The sequence below is a fragment of the Saccopteryx leptura genome, chromosome 4, assembly GCF_036850995.1.
Source record: "Saccopteryx leptura isolate mSacLep1 chromosome 4, mSacLep1_pri_phased_curated, whole genome shotgun sequence".
NCBI lineage: Eukaryota > Metazoa > Chordata > Mammalia > Chiroptera > Emballonuridae > Saccopteryx > Saccopteryx leptura.
In genome coordinates, this window is record NC_089506.1 from 152246310 (window position 1) to 152269589 (window position 23280).

General features: G+C 39.4%; 1 protein-coding gene across 2 annotated transcripts in view; it reads right to left on the bottom strand.

Annotated features, from left to right (window-relative positions):
• Positions 1-9200: 9200 nt before the first annotated feature.
• SKIC3 (SKI3 subunit of superkiller complex) overlaps positions 9201-23280 on the bottom strand; it is a 99124-nt gene continuing 85044 nt past the window's right edge. For both annotated transcript variants that reach the window (XM_066381857.1, XM_066381856.1), the window contains 5 exons: positions 22618-22776; positions 19474-19626; positions 17630-17760; positions 15521-15644; positions 9201-12622 (listed from right to left, as the gene is read on the bottom strand). In XM_066381857.1, coding sequence (XP_066237954.1) covers positions 12548-12622; positions 15521-15644; positions 17630-17760; positions 19474-19626; positions 22618-22776 — 642 coding nt within the window. In that variant the 3' untranslated portion in view covers positions 9201-12547. The remainder of the gene's footprint in view (positions 12623-15520; positions 15645-17629; positions 17761-19473; positions 19627-22617; positions 22777-23280) is intronic.

Sequence of the window (23280 nt, forward strand, 5' to 3'; positions counted from 1 at the left end):
GCATCTGTGTGGGGAAGGAGGGAGACGATACAGGAGAATGATAATGGCGTAAACTAACTGATTTTTAAATACCTGTGGGGTGTCTAAGTGGACCTCTGCAGGGGTGAGAGAACGATCAAGACCTGGAGCATGAGAGAAAGATCTGGACTGAGGATTTAGCATAGAAATGGTTGTTGAAATTATGGGTGAAAAGGGGACTGTCTGGGGTTGGATTGAGGAAGGGAAACATGGAGACTTCTGTGAGAGAGAGGGATGAGGGAAGAACTCCGAGGACGCCGAACAGTGTGGGGACAGGCAGAGGAGGAGCCTTCAAGCCCCCAGGTGAGTCTGTGCCACAGCAGTGAAATAAGAGGCAGTATCATCATTGGAGTGGGGGGCGGTGTCAGGCTTCCACGGGAGTGTCTGCTACCATGATGCCAACAATCAACTTGGCAGTTCTGCAGGTAATGCCGTAAGACCTGCCATTAGATTTTCACCTACTGACCCTGTAAACTTGGAAAGTTGGGTATATGACATAACTCAGTAGGCAGCAGTTGTAAATACTTCCCTGACTGCCTTTCCATGAAAATAAATGTGCTGCATTTCCTCAGATGCAGAAAGGATAATGAGGGTTCCCGAGAGGGACAGGATCATTGCTAAGAAATGCACTAGGTTGTTTTGGCCCCTGCCCAGCTTGGCATTTCCCAGGAGATTAGAGTCACACACATTTGTGGTCAAGTTCTCTTATTTCAGATCTTTCCCTTAATATACAGTCATGAACTTTTCTAACTCCATAGACTAGATTTCCATACCCCTGATGCTTGCCGAGTCTGCTACTTCATTTTCATAAGATATTTACATGTGGTAAATGTAAATAAAAATTGATGTGTTCAGTAATATGTCATCAATCAGGTCCTCTTTTACAGTCCCAAAAGACAAACGGCAAAAACAGAAAAATAATCTAAACTTCTGTGCTTAAAGTCTTGAGGGGTAAAAATTTGAGTTTAAAACCATTGCTACCCAGTCACTGTCTGTGACTTTGATATATTATTTAACTTCAGAATCTTAGTTTCCTCATCTAAAAATAGGGGGGAGGAGGTAACAACACCTACCTTGTATGTTATTGGAAGAATTAGAAAAACATTTATTGAGCTATTAACAGGTATCAGAGACTTCTATGAGCACTTAGATGAACTCACTTAATATTTCAGATGTCTATTACTGAGGCACAGAGAGGTTAGGTAATTATGTAAGGTCTCACTGCCGGTAGGAGATGGAGCCGGGACTTGAATTTGTCAACGGAGAGGACTCTTCTTAAACAGTCTGCTACATCGTTTCTTTGTATGTAGAGCATCTATTGCAGTGTCTGGTACTGTACTTGATAAATAGATTAGTAATAGCAAAGCTTTTGAATTTTATGGGAAAGACAAGTTCTATGGTACTCTTTATCCAACTCTGATTATGCCGAGTATCTAAAAATATGCAAATTCAAAAAGGTCCTTTTACTATATGAGAGAAGAAATACGTTGGCTTGCAATAATTTTAGCAATGGAGCAAAGCAGAAAGAAGTGCAAAATATAAATTTCTCCTGGAAAAAAATTATAATAAGAAAATATTCCTCGGCCCTGGCCGGTTGGCTCAGCGGTAGAGCGTCGGCCTGGCGTGCGGGGGACCCGGGTTCGATTCCCGACCAGGGCACATAGGAGAAGTGCCCATTTGCTTCTCCACACCCCCCCTTCCTCTCTGTCTCTCTCTTCCCCTCCAGCAGCCAAGGCTCCATTGGAGCAAAGATGGCCCGGGCGCTGGGGATGACTCCTTGGCCTCTGCCCCAGGCACTAGAGTGGCTCTGGTCGTGACAGAGCGACACCCCGGAGGGGCAGAGCATCGCCCCCTGGTGGGCGTGCCGGGTGGATCCTGGTCGGGCGCATGCGGGAGTCTGTCTGACTGTCTCTCCCCGTTTCCAACTTCAGAAAAATACAAAAAAAAAAAAAAAAAAAAAAATTCCTCTACTTTAAAAGCACTTCTTTCTGAGGAGGGACACTAATAGCTGGTGAAACATTATGGACATTGACTGGAAGTGGGCAAGGGGCTGATGCCAATGTCTAGTGAAGCATTTCCTCCAGGAGTCCTGACCATCGAAGCAAACCCCCAATAGATACTACTGCCAGGTAAAGCCTTTAGTGCCCAACGATCAGATGCCCCTCCAAAGATAATGCACCCCACTCACAAGGGAAACATTCAGCGATAGATTTCAATGGGGACAGGCCTACATGGATGCATGTGAACGGTGCTGGATAAACCGAGCCTTGCAACCCCAAACGCCCATAGCAAGGAATCTCTCTAGTCTTTGTGCCTGAATTCCATAGCTTTGCACTTAAAGGCTTTTAAGTATTCACAACATCAATGTAAAATCCTCAAAAAGGAATGAACACACACCCATGAGCTTTTATGAAAATACTTCCTCTGCAGGGATTAGTTGATAAATAAGGAGCACAAGGTGTTTCAAAACCAAGAAAGTGTGAAGTAACTAAGACATGGCAGGCAAAAGAACGCTGATGGGAAAGAGGGTCAGAAAAGTAAAAAATGGCCCTGGCAGTTGGGTCAGTGGTAGAGCATTGGCCTGGCATGTGGATATCCCAGGTCCCATTCTTGGCCAGGGCACACAAGAGAAGCGACCATCTGCTTCTCCACCCTTCCCCCTCTCCTTCCTCCTTATCTCTCTCTCTTCCCCTCCCACAGCCAAGGCTTCATTGGAGCAAGCTGGCCTGGGCGCTGAGGATGGCTCCATGGCCTCCATCTCATGCGCTAGAATGGCTCCAGCTGCAATGAAGCAACACCCCAGATGGGTAGAGCATCGCCTCCTGGTGGGCATGCCGGGTGGATCCTGGTCGGGCGCATGTGGGAGTTGGTCTGACTGCCTCCGCTTCTCACTTCAGAAAAGATACAAAAAAAAAAGTCAAAGAGAAAACCAAGGGCCAGCACTTGTAATTTTATCAAGCATTAACTAAAACAGTTACTTTACTGCTGGCCTCAGCTTCTATCAAGTTCCAAATCTCACACGGGTGGAGGAACACTCCTTATCATTGTATAGGTTTTAATTTGCAAAGTTAGTGCTTTGGAGGTTTCCTTCCTCCTCAGGTTCCTCCAAGAACTCCAACAGTCGCACCAGGAAACTGGCAGCATCTACGTCAGGGGTCCCCAAAGCCCACGGCCCCATTTATCCGGCCTCCGCCGCACTTCCGGAAGGAGCACCTCTTTCATTGGTGGTCAGTGAGAGGAGCATAGTTCCCATTGAAATACTGGTCAGTTTGTTGATTTAAATTTACTTGGTCTTTATTTTAAATATTGTATTTGTTCCCATTTTGTTTTTTTACTTTAAAATAAGATATATGCAGTGTGCATAGGGATTTGTTCATAGTTTTTTTTTATAGTCTGGCCCTCCAACGGTCTGAGGGACAGTGAACTGGCCCCCTGTGTAAAAAGTTTGGGGACCCCTGATCTACGTACACCTTGGTAGGGTAACTGAGCCAGTCCTAAAGTTCTTTGAGGTTTAATAGAAATTATTAACATTTGACAAAGATTAAAATATTGTCTAATTTTAATAATTTCCATTATTAAGCAATCTCGGGGCCAGACTGTTCTCTAAGAATTACAGTTTTAAAAGAGTGTCTCTCTCAGTAGTGTAAAGTGAGGGTAACATCTGTAAAAAATGTGAGAATTCAGTAACGAAGAGAGTGGCACAGAGCAGCCTTCAAGCTGTCCCCGCAGGCCCATCCCTGGCCGCGGGGCCCTGGTGGGCAAGGGCTCCACCTCTTAAGAACAGAAGCTCCGCGCTGAAAGCAAAGGGCACTGCACTAAGGGATTCTGCCCTGCTAGCTCTCGCCCGGGCTTTCTCAGAACCCACTAAATGTGCACAGAATTCTGCCCTGCTAGCTCTCACCCGGGCTTTCTCAGAACCCACTAAATGTGCACAGAATTCTGCACTGCTAGCTCTCACCCGGGCTTTCTCAGAACCCACTAAATGTGCACAGAATTGCTCCCTGAATGTTGCCCAATGTACGCAAGTATTCATCACTGCCTACTGTAAATCTGGGTTCAGTGAGTTAATAAGTAAATATTTTATTCTGAGTCTTATCCTTAGAAAAAGTCTTCCAACCCTATATATATAAGGTCTACTGGAAAGTTCTGTACTTTTCTATCACAAGTTTCGACACATAAGCACATGTTTATTTGGCGCATGTGTGCCTCTCTATTTTTATCACTTAATGTATACATACTGATGTAGCAAATTAACTAAAACAAAGTTGATTCACGTTAGTCTTATGTGTGAAGTGATAGTGTACCTATGGCTACTGATAAAGTTCATTTACGCCACTGTAATTTTTACGAATTTCAACAAGGAAGAAATGCTACAGTAGCATGTCTGTCGCATCCACCATATTCCCCGGACTTAGCACCCTCCGACTATCACTTGTTTTTGTCCTTACAAAATTTTTTGAAGGGCAACAAATTCAAAAATGAAGATATCAAACAAGCACTGGTTCAATTTTTTGCATCAAAAGATAAAACATTTTTCAAAAATGGGATATACAAATTGCCCTCACGCTGGCAAGAAATCATTAATAATAATAGTAATTATATTATTTAATAAAATTTATTGACAGTAAGAAAAACTTGTATTTTGTTTTATTCCAAAAACGGACAGAACTTTCCGGCAGACCTTATATATAGGACGTGTTCTGAGGCACTACTGTGCTAGTCTCGGGCAATTCTGAAATACCTGTATATTTATTCCCATCTATTGAAGCTGCTTCTGACAATATAACTCTGGCCTCAGCTTTGCATTTTCCAATCTCATTTTTTCCAGATGAAGAACCTTCTGTTCCATTTGGCTTTTTTCGTACGCCCAGATACTTTTCAGGCAAATTTCCAAATACCTGAAGCCACAAAATAGTCTATATACAGACTACTTTGTACCCATCTTTCCTTTCTTAATCTATTAAATTGATCAGAATAATTAAGATGAGAACTTTTTAACCAGTTTATACTGGTTCTCCAAAAAACTCCTGATTGCCTAATACTAAACTATACAGCATTTTTTTTTTTGCTACATAAAGATATTTTGTTTAATCAGAGAGAAATTGGCATTAAGAATGTGGCATTCTTCAAAATAAAAAGACAACCCACACAATGGGAGAACATATTCACCAATACGTCTGATAAGGGGTTAATAACCAAAATTTATAAAGAACTTCTAAAACTCAACACCAGGAAGGTAAACAATCCAATTAAAAAATGGGCAAAGGGGCCCTGGCCAGTTGGCTCAGTGGTAGAGCGTTGGCCTGGCGTGCAGGAGTCCCAGGTTTGATTCTGGCCAGGGCACACAGGAGAAGCACCCGTCTGCTTCTCCACCCCTCCCCCTCTCCTTCCTCTCTGTCTCTCTCTTCCCCTCCCGCAGCCAAGGCTCCATTGGCCCGGGTGCTGAGGATGGCTCTGTGGCCTCTGCCTCAGGCGCTAGAATGGCTCTGATTGCGGCAGAGCGATGCTCTAAGATGGGCAGAGCATCGCCCCCTGGTGGGCATGCCAGGTGGATCCCAGTCGGGCTCATGCAGGAGTCTGACTGCCTCCTGGTTTCCAACTTCGGAAAAATACAAAAAAAAAAAAAAAAAAAAAAAGGGCAAAGGACCTGAATAGACACTTCTCCAAAGAGGACATACAGATAGCCAACAGGCATATGAAAAAATGTTCAATGTCACTAATCATTAGAGAAATGCAAATTAAAACCACAATGAGATACCACCTCACACCTGTCAGAATGGCGCTCATCAACAAATCAACACACAGTAAGTGCTGGTTACAGTGTGGAGAAAAGGGAACCCCCTGTACTGCTAGTGGGAATGCAGACTGCTGCAGCCACTGTGGAAAACAGTATGGAAATTCCTCAAAAAATTAAAAATGGAGCTGCCTTTTGACCCAACTATCCCACTTTTAAAAATATATCCTAAGAATTCCAAATCACTAATTCAAAAGAAGAAATGCACACCCATGTTTATTGCAGCATTGTTTACAATAGCCAAGATCTGGAAACAGCCCAAGTGTCCATCAGTGGACAAGTGGACTAAAAAGCCATGGTACATATACACAATGGAATATACTACACAGCCATGGAAAAGGAAATCTTAACACTCGGGATGGCACAAATGGACCTGGAGATTATTATGCTGTGAAATAAACCAAGCAGAGAAAGACAAATATCATATGATCTCACTTATATGTGGAATCTAATGAACAAAGTGAACTGAGGAATGGAATAGAGGCAGAGGCGGGCTCACAGGGAGCAGAGGGACAGTGTCAGAGGGAAGGGGGATAAGGGGATGGGATTAGAGAAGGTGAAGGGATTAGTGAAATGATATATACAGAACACAGAGATATAGATAACAGGACAACAGCAAATCCCAAAGGGAAGGGGGGGGCTAGAGGAAGGGGGGCAAAGAGGTAAAGGGGGACAACGGGGTGGGGTGAGGGAGTTATATTGAGTGGGATACTTGATCCCATGTTAACACAATAAATTAAAATAAAAAAGTATGTGGCATTCTTATAAACTCATTATTTATGCCATCTGGGAGTCAGATAATCAATGGGAATATCTCGTGTAATGTAGATGTTATTTCTGAAGTATAACCTATTTGACATGTAGCAGGCACATGTATCATAATTACATTCAACCAATTATAGAGGGGACTGCTATGAGTGTAGTTCTGTTGTTCCTCTCAGGGTCTTAGCTCCCAGAACTGACTGTATTTCTACAGTGGAGGTCTCACTGGAAAGGGGTTCTACCCTAGGAAGGTCTGTAAGCACAGGGAGGGGCCCTGTTCAGGAAAACCAGTTGCTGCTTCACAGGTTCTGCACCAAGCAGTTTATTTCAGTTTTTCGCTTCAGTCAGCTCGCCTAGGACTAAGAAAACTTTGGTGACCCGTGAATAAGAGAATGCAGCCATTAGAAGTCTAGCTCAAGAACCTGATTTTATAAATTCACATTAAAACTAAAGGCCAAGAGATAAGACTTATCAAGTCACATACTCATTCAGTATTGGAAGTATGAAACCTACCACTTAGGTTTTGTTTAATTAATGCAGTTTCTTTTTAAAAGAATTAGAATTGAAGTACTTAATCAACTATGTTGGTGGTGCTGGGCTGTAAGTAGCATGTCAAGTGAGAATAATAGTTCAGGCATTATTACAGAAATGAACCACATATTCTTAGTCAACAATTTTTGACATTTATATTTTCCCAGTAACCATTATTAATAACTCATCATCTTTATCTAATGACCCCTTTCTTGGGCAAGAATTTAGATGACCTCCAATGTCAGTAATTTGGTGAAAATCAAATTCAAAGGAATGTATGTTCATTTTAACAGTATACACAATGAGCAATGTCCTCATTTTCTGCTGCTGGCAAACAAACGACCACCAACTCAGTGGCTTTAAAACATCATTGTATCGTCTTAAGAGTCGTACAGGGTCTCCCAGGCAACAATCGTCAGCAGGGCTGCACCCCTTTCTGGGAACTCCTTGGGAGTTTCCCTACTTCTTCCAGTTTCTAGAGCAGGGGTCCCCAAACTACGGCCCGCGGGCTGCATGCGGCCCCGAGGCCATTTATCCGGCCCCCGCCACACGGAAGGGGCACCTCTTTCATTGGTAGTCAGTGAGAGGAGCATAGTTCCCATTGAAATACTGGTTTGTTGATTTAAATTTACTTGTTCTTTATTTTAAATATTGTATTTGTTTCCATTTTGTTTTTTTACTTTAAAATAAGATATGTGCAGTGTGCATAGGGATTTGTTCATAGTTTTTTTTATAGTCCGGCCCTCCAACGGTCTGAGGGACAATGAACTAGCCCCCTGTGTAAAAAGTTTGGGGACCCCTGTTCTAGAGTCTGCCCTTATCACATCTTCAGCCAGCAATATAGAATTTCTCTGACCTTTGGTTGTCACTTCTCTCCCCACTTTTAAGGACTTGTGATTAAAGCGGGTCTACCAGGATAATCTCCACCTTCAAGGTCCCTCCTCTCAATCACATCAGCACAGCCCCTCTCCCCATGTATTCACAAGTTATAAGTAGGGTATGGACACATCTGGAGGTTATTATTCTGCCTGTCACAAGCAGAAATATCAAAATGAGCATTTCATTACCCATCTTAATATAATTTAAACATGTTTCTATAATAGGTATGATATATAGGGACAGTATGTGAAACGTGAAGCCCAAATGAACTTTGGTACTGATTCAAACTGAGGACAGACTGACATGCAAATTATTTAAACAGCCCTGTGATGTAAGATGGAATCCAACCCTTTTTTCAATGGATACACCAATTTTAATTATACCTTTTCCGGAATAATTTCCCTTCACTAAAACAAATAGGTATTTTTCAATTCTAAGTTCAAAATATAAGGAAAAAAATCCAATGTTTCATAACAGCTGTTCGTTAGAGATACTATTCTTAAGTCTCCACAAAAAATTTTGAGGTCTAAAGATAATTTAGCATTTATAATAAAAATTTTAGTTGTGTAGGCTATTTGTTTAGGTACATTAGAATTATTTTAATCAGTCAAAGAAAGGAAAAACACACTATTATATACTACAGAAACAGCTAGAAACTGAGTGATCTTTGGGTGCAATGGAGCAAGTGACTGTATTTTCTAAACCAAAATGAGGCGTATACTCAAACTAAGGGAGTTTTCTGACTTTTTACTTTATCTGTATAAAGTCTTAAAAATATATATGAGAAGATTATTGTACTTGTATCCAATACACAAATGTATCCTTCTAAAGTAAAAAAAGGCAAAACAAAAACAAACCTTCAAAGCAAAGGTCAGTTTATAACCAACAGTTGTTATACTTTGTAACAAGCAGCATGGGAGGCCAACACTTTCTCTCCACTAGACAATGAAGTGTGCGAAAGGAAGAATGAAGAAGGGTCTACTCTGTCAAAACAAAGTTTCTACGCTCTTTAACGTGCAAAAACTGAAACGGATGTGCAAGACACACGGTCTCAGACATACATTTTTATGCTTACTTTTTTTTTGTTCCTATAAAATTTCCCCAAAGGGGACATCAAACTTTCTATGGGACAACCAAATAGATATCATTTCATATATATTACTTATCAGTAAATATTTACCTAATTCAAGTTTCATACTTTTAATCCCTTAATGTATGAGTATTTCTGTCCAATGCCATCTATGTAGATTACCAAGTTAAAGAAACTCATTTTATAAAGTAAAAAAGAGTACAACACTTTAAACTAAGGTTGTATTTTTATCCTAACCAGAAATTAATGTAAGAGACACTTCAAGAAATATGACATGATCCTAAAGATTGTGTTCAAAAGTTTACTTATAAACTGAAATGTACTTCTACCACAGAAAATGATCATCAGATGCCAAGCTAGTCTACAAATCTTATCAATGGCCAAATGACAGATAAAAATGAGCAGAAAAAGCACCTTAATTCTCAAAAAATTTTAACAAAAATAATAAAATAATATAAATGCTAAATATTGGTACTTTAAGAACACTGGTTCGAAATCCTGGGCTTGCCTGGTCAAGGCACATATGGGAGTTGATGCTTCCTGCTCCTCCCCACTTCTCTCTTCTCTAAAGTGAATAAAATTTTTTTTAAAAAGAAATAACAGTAAATGTACCTGACCAGGTGGTGGTGCATTGGATAGAGTGTTGAACTGGGATGTGGAGGACCCAGGTTCGAGACCCCGAGGTCACCAGCTTGAGCACGGGCTCATCTGGCTTGAGCAAAGCTCACCAGCTTGGACCCAAGGTCGCTGGCTCGAGCAAGGGGTCACTCGGTCTGCTGAAGGCCCACGGTCAAGGCACATATGAGAAAGCAATCAATGAACAACTAAGGGGTCACAACGAAAAACTAATAATTGATGCTTCTCATCTCTCCGTTCCTGTCGGTCTGCCCCTGTCTATCCCTCTGACTCTCTCTGTTCCTGTAAAAAACAAACAAACCAAAAAAAAACCCCAGTAAATGTAATTTCTCTAGTTAAGCTATGTATAAATCCTGAAGGGAAATTTCAGCCATTTTTTTTTAAGTGAAAGGAGGGGAGATAGGCAGACTCCCACATGTACCCAGACCAGGACCCATATAGCAACCCCACCTGGGGCTGACGTTCCAGTACCAAGCTATCCTCAGAACCTGAGGCTGATGACCTGGGACCAACCAAGCTACCTTTAGTGGCTGGGCCACACTTGAACCAAGCCACTGGCTGCGGGAGGGGAAGAGGCAGAGAAGAGGGAGTGGGATGGGGAGAGAAGCAGATGGTCACTTCTTCTGTGTGCCCTGATCAGGGATCCAGCCCGGGGCATCTATATACCAGCAGACACACTATTCCTGAGCCATCAGCCAGGGCCAAATCTCGGCCACTTTTAAAGTTCCTAGAATCTGATAATGCTGATTCGCTTCTACTTTTCTTTGCTTCAAGTATACTGGTTAGCACCACTCTCCTTTATTAGCTAGGATTAAATAAATGACAGCATAAGTCTGGCATGAATTAAGCTCTGTAAAAACTACACAATTAGGAATGATTTAAGACTCACAGAAACTGAGCAGCAATTTGAAGAAAAGGTAACAAACAGAAGAGGATGTGTGTACATCTATGCCCCCCAAAATGCCCTGAGATAAAGTGGTCCCTCATCTTTCACAGGGGTTAGATTCCAAAACCCCACACAACAGGCAAAAATCTGCAAAGCAGTGACCTTATATTTATTTTATTATTTATATATATTTTAAGACTTAATTTAATTTAATATTCTTTTAATATGTTTTAATTAATATTTTTATAGTTCTCAATTTTTTTAGGCTAGAAAATGCTTTTACCGCAAAATATACGATAATTAAAATAAATATATAAAAATATCTATATACCGCAAAATCCCATGATATAGCGAAAAATCTGCGATGCAAAATTAGATGTACACAATTTTAAAATCTGCGATACAGTGAGACCGCAAAAAGTGAACCGCGATATGGCGTGGGACAACTGTACTACGGTGTTTTCCAATCTTGCTTTCTAGAAAACCTGGGTGTGAGGCCCCTAGAGGCCAGAACTAGGAAACAGTTAAAAGGTTATCCTTTGCTTACAGGCCTGGAGCAAAGGCTAACCCAGTCCACACCGCAGGTAAAAGTTATGTTAGGAAGCGACACCCCAGAAAACAGAGACCTAGAGCCAAAGCCTAAGCATTGAAGCAGAGATGCACCAGCCCCCGGGGAGGTGAAGGCCTGAGTGCTCTCCTGAGGAAGTGGGAGGCCCCAGCCCGTGCTGCGCAACTCGGGCTGAGTGTGGGCCACGCTGGGAAAGCACTGAACCGGTTTGACATGAGAAGATAAGAAACTGGAGAGAATCAAGTTGCTTTATCTTGTTAAAGAAAGAAAGAGAAGAATCATTATTGGATCAATCGAGTGTTTCACAAACCTGAATGGACATTAGAATCACGCACGCCCTTAAAATGCAGAGACCTACACCTCATCCTTAAATATTTGATCACACAGGACTGATGAAAATGTTCAGCTAAATTTGGGAATTCATCAAATTATAAGTTATTTCAACAGATTAACCTCTGAAGTAAAATTTAAATTGTAGAATATGATCAATTTATATAACCTCACAAAGTAACACTGTGAAGCAGCTGGTCTGGAAAGATGACATACATAAAATAAAACCACACATATTTATACAACAAATAATACATGTACATGTCTGAAAACACTTTTTAAAACACTAATCCAAAGTAAGTGGCATAGTTTCAAATACATAATGGGCTTTTTGAAAATTGAAATAAAATAAACAAACATGCAATAGTGCTCTCAAATATTAGAATTTAAAATTAAAAATTTTATCTGATATTGATGCTATAAAGAAAATAAGACACTGTATTTTTATTTCAGAAATTCAAGTCTTTTCATCATAATTTAAAGAATTAGATGATCAATTAAATAGCATTTTCCAAGCTTTTCCATTCATTTTTTAAAATACTGTCATATACCTGAATGTCTTGAATTATATGAACATATGCACTAGCAGTCTGAGACTCACCAACATTCATATCATGCTTCTTCAACAGAATCTGAGATGAACCACTAGTAAAATAGGTAATAAGATAACTTGGATTTTATGAGTTGGTCTGCTGAAGTCCAAAAATTCATAAAAGGAATTCTGCATTGTGCTAATTTGCTTTTGCATATTACTTAGAAAATGACTATTAAGGCTTTATTGTAAGGGATCACCAAAAAATTCTACTGTGCACCATGCAGAAATAGAGAAAATAATGGTTTATAAATAACTGTTGAATAACTGAGGGAATCATGGTTTTTTCCTCTCATTATAGACCTCGCAAAATCAAAGCTGTTTTTCAGATTAAAGTTACATTAGAATTCCTGGGAGAAATGAACAATATATAGTTTTTAAAAAATGTTGCTTTGGGGAAAGCGCTGTTTCGTTGTTTCTAACAGGTTTTTCTTTGCTTGCATTATATAAAAAATGCATTGTTATTGTGAGGACAATTCTTGATTCAGTTCCAATGCTCTCGTATCTCCATGAGTTTTGGCATTATTTACCAGCACCTGTCGGAAATTACATACAGGGACATTAGTATTTTGTTCATTACCAATATCTATACTTAGATTCATAGAAGCCATATATGCCAGAGCCACAGGCAATATCAAATAACATGACTATGTTCAATCTTTCAGTCATTTATGCTGAAATAAACTGTCCAACCAGCACTAACATCAGAGATAAGCCCAATTTATTCAAATCCTCAATTCATATAAATGCCAACATTTTGACTGTTACCACTGTCAGCACCATATAAAATTAAAGCTTTGTTTGGCAGCTTTATTTATAATAAATACTGTCACAACAAAACTTTTACCTAAAAAGACCATTTTATGCATAGAATTGTCCAAATGACACTACTCTCCTTTAAAACCACAGTTTAGGATTGAGGCTCTAAGTTCTAGGCTCTTTGAGAACTTTTCCATGATACTAACATGCCACAAAATAGAAGATTTACTTCAGCTGATAATTTGATTCCTAAAACAGTTTTTGGTTGTTCATTTCCTTTTTCTTTTTTGGGGGGGACAGAGACAGAGAGAGGCACAGATAGGGACAGACAGGAGAGAGATGAGAAGCATCAGTTCTTCATTGTAACTTAGTTGTTTATTGACTGCTTTCTCATTTGTGCCTTGAGGCGGGGGGACTACAGCAGAGTGAGTGACCCCTTGCTCAAGCCAGCAACCCTGTGCTCAAGCTGGTGAGCCTGTGCTCAAGCTGGTGATCTCGGGGCCTCAAACCTGCATCCTTAGTGTCCAGTCCGACGCCCTATTCACTGTGCTACCACCTAGCTAGGCGGTTGTTCATTTTCACACACTGTGAAAGGACTGAGATTTTGCTCTACTTGCAAGAAAACAAGTCAGCTGCCATGATACAGCAAACAGCACAAGCGTCAACATATCTACATTCACAGGGCTGACATGGAAGGACACATAGTTTCCCATATACACACTGGAGTGCATTACAAGAGGGGAACTCTGAGCCTATGAGACTTGGCAGTCAGGCCCTCTGCTCACAGCATGTTTAGAAATGCAAGAGACCCATGGTGAACTGTCTCCCAAGACTCTCATACAAGTTCTTCCTTTTTCGTTTGCAATATGTTGATTATAATGCCTTTCCCCAAACATTGTTTTCATTAACATTCCTTTAATAGTGTATGTTTTACTAAAAGGCAAACAGTATTTCAAATGTTACAGATATTAAAAAAAGCTCATTAATTTTTATTGTTTTCAAAATTGCTGGCTGAAGTTATGAGACTCAATCTATTACATGTTTTATTTTAAAAAACATTTTTAAGTTGGATTTATTGGGGTGACATTGGTTAATAAAATTATATGTTTCAGGTGTACAACTCTTTAATACTTCATCTCTATATGGTATTGTCTGTTCACCACCCCAAGTCTCTTTCCATCCCCATTTCTCCCCCTTTACCTTCTCCTCTCCCCACCAGTCTCCCTCTGATAATCACCATACTGTAGTCTGTGTCTATGAGGTTTTTTCTTTGCTTAACTAGTATGTTTTACATAGTGTACACTACAGACTCCCACATGTGCCTGCCGGGATCTACCCAGCATGCCCACCAGGGGGCAAGGCTTGGCACATCTGGGTGTTGCTCTGCTGCAATCAGAACCATTCTAGCAGCTGAGGCAGAGGCCATGGAGCCATCCTCAGCGCCTGGGCCAACCCTGCTCCAGTGGAGCCTTGGCTGCAGGAGGGGAAGAGAGAGACAGAGAGAGAGAGGAGGGGGAAGGGTGGAGAAGCAGATGGGCACTTCTCCTATGTGCCCTAGCCGGGAATCAAACCCGGGACTTCCACATGCCGGGCCGAAACTCTCCCAATGAGCCAACTGGCCAAGGCCTGTCACTATATTTTTTAAAAGAATTTTAGATATATGCATATATGTTTATATATTTAGATACCAGAGCCATCCCACATGTAGAGTAGAAACTGTCACATGTATTTTATAAAAAAAAACAAGATGCAGCCCTGGCCGGTTGGCTCAGCGGTAGAGAGTCGGCCTGGCATGCGGGGGACCCGGGTTTGATTCCCGGCCAGGGCACATAGGAGAAACGCCCATTTGCTTCTCCACCTCCCCCCTTCCTCTCTGTCTCTCTCTTCCCCTTCTGCAGCCAAGGCTCCATTGGAGCAAAGATGGCCCGGGCGCTGGGTGGGGATGGCTCCTTGGCCTCTGCCCCAGGTGCTAGAGTGGCTCTGGTCGCAATAGATCGACCCCCCGGAGGGGCAGAGCATCGCCCCCTGGTGGGCAGAGCGTTGCCCCTGGTGGGCATGCCGGGTGGATCCCGGTCGGGCGCATGCGGGAGTCTGTCTGACTGTCTCTCTCCGTTTCCAGCTTCAGAAAAATACAAAAAAAACCCCAAACAAAACAAAACAAAAAAACAACAAGATGCAGTAAAACAACTTTTCTAAAGATAATATGAACACCCCATTAAATTTTGCTATGTCTAAACATATCATATCTACCTATTTGCCTCCATGGCAATGAACATAAGAAATACCACAACCAACACTTTACACCTTTGTCTACCTTCTTTTCTGCTACACAGCACATTTGGAACATGTATACTGCTCACAAAAATTAGGGGATATTTCAAAAATGAATATGAAGTGATAAAATATCCCCTAATTTTTGTGAGTAGTATATTTCCTATAGGCTAACTCAGTAGTTCTTAACCAGGGGCAATTTCAACTCAAGTATCATTTGGCAATGTCTAGAAGACCATCTTGGTTGTCACAAGTTAGTTAGAGGGTGCAGGCCAGTGCTACTGGGATGTAGAGGTTAGAAAGGTTAGGGATGCTGCTAAAATCCTACAGTGCACAGAACAGCAACTGTCACCCTCCTCCAACAAAGTCCAAGATAAAGATTCTGAATAAAATCAATGCCTTACATCAATGAGCTCAGAGTCATTTTTAGCATATAGGTGCCTCAGTAAGTACCAACGTGCTGTTGATACAATAGATTTGGGATAGCCAGGCTGATACACCAGTCTCTCCAAAAGTCGTCGTGTCTCTCTAGGAAAAGTTATTCACATTATATAAATTAATATAAAATATTGCATATATTAATCTCATACACACATTATCTTTCTTATTCTTTTGTAGACATGGTGCTAATTACTCCACAAATTATAACAATAAAGGTAATAATAATGGTTAACATTTATAAAGTGTTTATTTTGTGCTATGTACTAGGCCCAGTGTTTTACATACACGGTCATACTTAATATTTATAACCTTGTAAGGCAGACTGCTGTTGTTAATCCCATTAAGTCTCATTCTAAATAAAAGAAAAAGGCCCTTATTTTATGAGTATTTGAGTACTCTACCTAGTCTTTTTGAAAATAAGCAGAAAATAAATCAATAAATGGTACAGAGCATAGAACAGAACAAGAAGAGATACTCAACATCTATTCTAGAGCTTAAATACTTAATGTTTTCAAGGGTGTGTTCAACGTGGGAACCCATGTAACAACAGGCTGATTTACAGCAGTGTTCTAATTTTTTCTTTCCTAATTTACTAACATCTATGACTTCTGTACTTATACCAACAATATAAATAGTGGTCATTTAGATTCATGAATAGGAGAACCTTATAAATAATATTTGTTTGAAGCAGAAACTAAAGAACTTTGTCTTGAGGATGCTTTTACATAGAAACCACATAGTAAACACATTGTTTTTTCTTAGACTGTATGCTTATTTAGGCTGATTTTGGTGGTGATAAACATTAAGAGAGGTACTGGCCCTGGCCGGTTGGCTCAGTGGTAGAGCGTCGGCCTGGCGTGCAGGAGTCCCGGGTTCGATTCCTGGCCAGGGCACACAGGAGAAGTACCCATCTACTTCTCCACTCCTCCCCCTCTCCTTCCTCTCTGTCTCTCTCTTTCCCTCCCACAGCCAAGGCTTCACTGGAGCAAAGTTTGCCCGGGCGCTGAGGATGGCTCTGTGGCCTCTGCCTCAGGCGCTAGAATGGCTCTGATTGCGGCAGAGCAACGCCCCAAGATGGGCAGAGCATCGCCCCCTGGTGGGCATGCCGGGTGTTTCTAGCTTCGGAAAAATACAAAAAAAAAAAAAAAAAAGAGAGAGGTACTAACAGAGATTACGAGAGAAAGAGGTTAAGATCCTAAGTAACCCACACTGAGCATCAGCAACAAGAGTTCATTAGGAAGTTTAAATTAGAGCCTAAAATATTTTTTGGTAAAATGAGTTATACAAAAAATGGCCATATATAAATATTAATATAAACCTGATTAGCCAAATGCCTAAATTCTTCTTCACTCCTATTTTGTGGTGTTGAAGTGATCTCTACCACATAGTTATATGTAAGCTGTATGTCTATATTACCTATTCTGTTCCAGTCATGTATGCTTCTAAACCACTGTTTTACTTATGGCTGCTTTGTGTCATAGCCATTACAGCTAGATATTACTCTTAGTATTTTGAAATACTCTTGCCTGTTTTATCATCCATACAATCTTTAAGTAACTTTCTTTATATTTATTTCTGAACCCATCACCTCCTCCCTCATTAAAGAGACTGCTAAAATTTTCATATTTTTATCTGAGAACTTTTGTATTTTCTAGAAATAATACTCAGATTATTTACATATCTGTATATTCAGTATTTATTGCTTTTTTCATAGTTTATTGCCTTGTAAGACTTATGTCAATCTAAGCTTGAACTTGAGCCTTTTTTATTTTGTTTGTTTCTAGCATCCAAATTACACTGGTGGCTCATCCTAAGACAGTAAAAAGCAAAAACCAAGGCCTTCTTCACTTGAAATACTGTCCTGCCAAATCTCATATTCTATATCTGTGTACCAAATTAGTTTTTTAAAAACAAATGTAAGACTTTACTTTCTTCTTTACTGGGTTATTAGCACCAGCCTTCCTAAAGTAAAAAGTAGTAACAAAGTTGTCAAACTAATTCTAAATCTTTCTTTGCTTTCTAGGAAGGATTAAAAGTAAAAAAAATATTTCCAAGAAAAAAATTCTTCATACCTTGCTCCCATTTTGCGATTGAACTGTAGCAAAGCTTGTAAAAGGACAGCCAGTGGACAAAAGCAAAGTTTCAATGCCTCAGTTGTAGCTTCCTGAACCAAGGATGGCCAGTGATCACTGGAAATGTTGGCCTGTAAAAATAAAAGACAAATATCATATCAAAGCTTTTGATATGTTTACCTTAAAAAATGCAATTCAACTCTCATTTACTGAATGCCCATTTGTATATGATTATTACTAAACTGAAAGCTAATTTCCTCATCTGTAAAATAGGGTGACTGTGCATATTACATTAGAACAAGCTAAGTGCTTTATATGTCTATAATTCTTTTATTCCAGGTCAGATTTAAACTTCCTAGTATTAAGAACAAACACACCACTAAATAATATAAACTAAAAAATAATGTTAGACTAAAAGAGGGGATTGAACCCACAACCCCAGCACATCAGGGTGACACTACAACCAACTGAGCTACCTGGCCAGGGCTTCATTAAGTTTCTCCTACATCTTTTTATATCTTCCTATGTGCCTATAACACACATACATACACAATATATTTAGAGATATATGCTCTTAAAAATATATACCACAGCAGCCTGACCAGGTGGTGGCGCAGTGGATAGAGCGTCGGACTGGGATGTGGAAGGACCCAGGTTCGAGACCCCGAGGTTGCCAGCTTGAGCGTGGGCTCATCTGGCTTGAGCAAAAAGCTCACCAGCTTGGACCCAAGGTTGCTGGCTCCAACAAGGGGTTACTCGGTCTGCTGAAGGCCTGCGGTCAAGGCACATATGAGAAAGCAATCAATGAACAACTAAGAAGTCGCAATGCGCAACGAAAAACTAATGATTGATGCTTCTCATCTCTCTCCGTTCCTGTCTGTCTGTCCCTGTCTATCTCTGCCTCTGTAGGGGGGGGGGGGAAATATATATATATATATATATATATACACACACCACAGCAAATATATAAGATAGCATATACACTGTTCTGCAGTTTGCCTCTCCACACATCCACTTAAATATCTTAAAAAATTTTTCCACACTAGCATATAAGACTTCTAGATTAGTAAGACTAACTTAGTGTCAGAAAACAGGATGTCAGCCTGACCAGGTGGTGGCGCAGTGGACAGAACGTCGGACTGGGATGCGGAGGACCCAGGTTTGAGACCACGAGGTCGCCAGCTTGAGTGCGGGCTCATCTGGTTTGAGCAAAGCTCACCAGCTTGGACCCAAGGTCGCTGGCTGGAGCAAGGAGTTACTCGGTCTGCTGAAGGCCCACGGTCAAGGCACATATGAGAAAGCAATCAATGAACTAAGGTGTCGCAACAAAAAACTGATGATTGATGCTTCTCATCTCTCTCCGTTCCTGTCTGTCTGTCCCTATCTATCCCTCTGACTCTGTCTCTGTAAAAAAAAAAAAAAAAAAGTAAAGAAAGAAAACAGGATGTCAAATAAAAAATTACCATATATTCCCTCTTATAGATATCAAACTGAACTGAGAAATGTGTGAAAATGTTAATCATTGGTATCTTTGTCACATATGAGTAACTGGGTTAATTCTAACTTAAGTCACCAAGAAACTAAAACGTATATTCTGCCATAAGCAAACTTAAAATTGATATCTTTAGTTACTTTCTCCAAACACTGAGAACGTTTGGCTGAAGTCTATTAGTTCATGTTCTTCTATGTCCACCAAGAGCCCAAACACAAAGTTTATCAGGTGATCACACTAGATGGCAATAAAGCAATAGGAACTCAATAGGATATTACTATATAAAAGCTTTCATCTGAAATAAAAATAAAAGAATATATTTTTCATAACCATAATTATAACATGATCTTACCACACAGACTTCTAACGCAAGCAGTGCTAGCCTCAACAGACTCGAGAGCTTCCCACTCCAACTGCCCTGCTGGGACGCGACCTGTAGACTCTTCCGATAACACATCTCTGCAGCACCCATCATTCCCTGAGACTGATAAATGTACGCCAACCACTGAGAAACAGAAAAAAAGAAGCACCCAAAAGATTTTAGTTTAGTACACAGTGTGATGCTTCCAACAAATTCAATTAACTTTGATGAAGTTAAATTTTTTTATGTAATCAATTTCTTCTAAGAAATTTCAATGCAAGGTTTTAAAATTTAACATTTGAAAATCAATGCAACCCACCACATTAACAGAATAAAGAAAAAGAACCATTCTAACAGATACCAAAATTTTTTTGATAAAACTAAATACTCATTCATCATAGAAAAACAAAAACCTGTTGAAAAACTCAGAATTGAAGCAAACTACCTTAACATGCTAAATATAACTACAAAACCTACAGCAAATATACTTATGAAATATTAAATGATTTCTTCCTGAGGTAGAGAATAAAACAAGAATGTCCACTTATCACTACTTCTATTTAATTATATTCAAGGTTCTAAACAGTGCTCTATGGCTTGAGAAAAATTAAAAATATCAGAATGAAAAAGTAAAACTTTATCATTTGCAAATGACATAATTAGTATGTAGAAAATCTGAAACCACTTCAAAGAATGAGTGAATTTAGCAAGGATGATGGAGGGTCAGTATTCAAAAATCAACTGCATTTCTAAAAGTTTGGAGATAATAATACACATACACACATACACACATACACACACACACACACACACACACCAGTTTCAATGGAACAAAAAAATACCTAGAAATAAACTTAACATAGAAAATGTAAGAGATTTCTACAATGAAAATGTAAAACATGCTGAAATTTAGAACTGAAATATTTTGGGGGATATACCACATTCACGGATAGAGAAATTCAATAGCTTTACTTTGTCAGTTCTCTTTACATTAACCTACAGGTTCATGCAATTCCAGTGAAGATTCCATCAGAGTTTTTGTGGGGTTGGGGTTTAGCAGTGGTGGGGGGGTAATTGACAATTTATATGTAAATGCAAAAAACCTAAAATGACTGAGATAAACTTAGAGAACAGGAAAGTTAGAGATCTTAATATTACCACATATCAAGATTAATTATACAGTTTTATGCAGGAATAAACAAACAGATCAAAGGAGCAGGACAGGGAGTGCTAAAAGACCCACATATACACAGTCCCCTGATTTATGATAAGAGCATCACTACAATTCAGTGGGGACAGAATAGTCTCTTCAAAGAAGAGTGCTTGAACAATGAGATATCTATAAGGAAAAAATAAACCTTGATCCTGCAACATTCACAAAAACTAATCCAAGGTGGACCACAGACCTACATGTGAAAAATAAAACAATGTTTATAAAAGAAAACAGAAAAATATCTTTATAAACTTCGATTTCTTAAACACAGCACCTCAATAAAGAATTAACCATTAAAAAATGACAGAATTCATTAAAACTAAGACCATTTAAAAATAAATAGATAAAAAACAGTAAGAGTGCTAAGCTAAGGAACAGATGTGAGAAAATATTTGGAAGACAAATATCAAAAAATGTGGTTATATCCAGAAAATATAGTAATGAATTCCAACAAACCTATAAGTAAACATCCTGATGGGTGTTGGCGCAGTGGATAGAGCATTGACCTGGGATGCTGAGGACCCAGGTTCAAAACCCTGAAGTTGCAGGCTTGAGCGTGGGCTCACCAGCTTGAGCATGGGGTCACCAGCTTGAGTGTGGGATCATAGACATGATCTCATGGTTGCTAGTTTAAGCCCAAAGGTCACTGGCTTGGAGCCCAAGGTTGCTAGCTGGAGCCCAAGCTTGCTGGCTTAATCAAGGGGTCACTGGCTTGGCTTGAGCCCCCCCCCCCCCCAGTCAAAGTACATATGATAAGCAATCAATGAACTAAAGTGACACAACTATGAGCTGATGCTTCTCATCTTTCTCCCATTCTGTCTGTCTGTCTCTCTCTAAAAAAAAGAAAAAGGCAAATAGCTTATGACAAACCAACTGAATAAAGTAATTATGTACTTTCTGTATTTTAATATCAGTAAGAATAAAGAACATAGTCATCATTGTGTATTTATCATTGTGGATAACCAGAATCAGCTAGAAGGGCAGATAATTGTTGATCTAAGCATCAAACCTGAAAATAATTATTTCTAAAAACATTAAATAACCATTAAAATCTTAGATACGGGTGACCTGTAAAGTAGCTAAGGAAAAACTACACATCCCCTCTAGAGACAGTTAAAATCTACACAGCAACCCTACTGTAAAACATCTGTAATACTTTAGTTCTCTTACATCAACTCCACTGTTTTAAATTAAGAAAATTTATAATCAAACATTAAGAAAACTTTGAAGTATTGTAACAACAGATTCTAAATTAGTATTCAACTTGCTTCGTTCCTCAAATCACAATACAGTCATCCCTCATCATATCATGGTTCACTTTTTGCCGTCTTACTGTATTGTGAATTTTTAAATTGTATATATCTAATTTTGTATCATGGAGTTTTTGCTATATTGTGGGATTTTGTGGTATATAGGTATTTTTATATATTTATTATTTTAATTATTTTTGAGGTAAAATAAGCATTTCTGGCCTAAAAAATTGAAAATATAAAAACATTAAAATATATTAAAAGAATATTAAATCAAAATAAAATAGTAGCGCACAGCAGATAAGTAGACAAAGACTCGCATGTATAAAAAACACAGCTACAGCCACTTCAGCTTGAGCTAGTTTGCCCAGATGAGATTGTACACGGCACACTATAGGCTGATGGATGGGAGGCAACCAACCGGAGTACTGTGTTCTGTATATATAAATAATAAAATAAATATAAGGCTGCTACTTCGCAGATTTTCATCTAACACGGAGGGGGGGTGTTCTGGAACCTAACCCCCACGATAAATGAGGGACCACTGGGTACCCTAAATCATGAACATGAGAGATGTCTGGTGAATTTAAAAGCATGACAAAAGAGCATACCTCTCACTTCAGCTTAATATCACAGAGTATTTTAATTCAGGATCACGTAAGAAAGATTTACCTGCCAAGCTGGAACAGAGGTTGAGTTGGACATGACTGTTTTTTGCAGCTCTTCAAGCACAGTATCTGGGAGAGGCTTTTGTGATTCTAGGAGTGCTTTACACTGAACTTGTCTCAGAAGTAAGATAACAGCTGGCTGGTCAGGTTTACTCTTTAAATTCTAAAATTTAAACCCCAAATACAAATAAATCAAATAGGTACTTAAGTGTTAAATGCAATAAGCAATTAAGCTATTCTCTACATGGGGGTAAAATCTAAATTTGACCTTTCCTTATTAAAAAGATCAACAACGGGGAAAGTAAAATAAATAAAACACTGAACACCTTGGGGAATATCAAACTATACATATAAATAATTTATAAAATCAGTAATGCTGTTATGTTTATATAAGTCATTTATTTTAGATTTAATATGTCCCTTTCACCTAGTTAATTCTCAGATGATAGCTTACGAACTTTAAACTTTAGGTTCTGACTGTAAATAGCAGAAATAAGAAAACGTGAAATTAACAATGAAGGCTAAGCTAACCCTGTACCTTATTGGGAAAAAATACTACGTAAAAAGGAAAGAGCTATATATTTTTTGCTTTCTGAACTTCTTAATGAAGATATTCCTTGCATGTCTTTCCTCCAGGCAAAAACTTCATATACATTGGGAGTAAGAG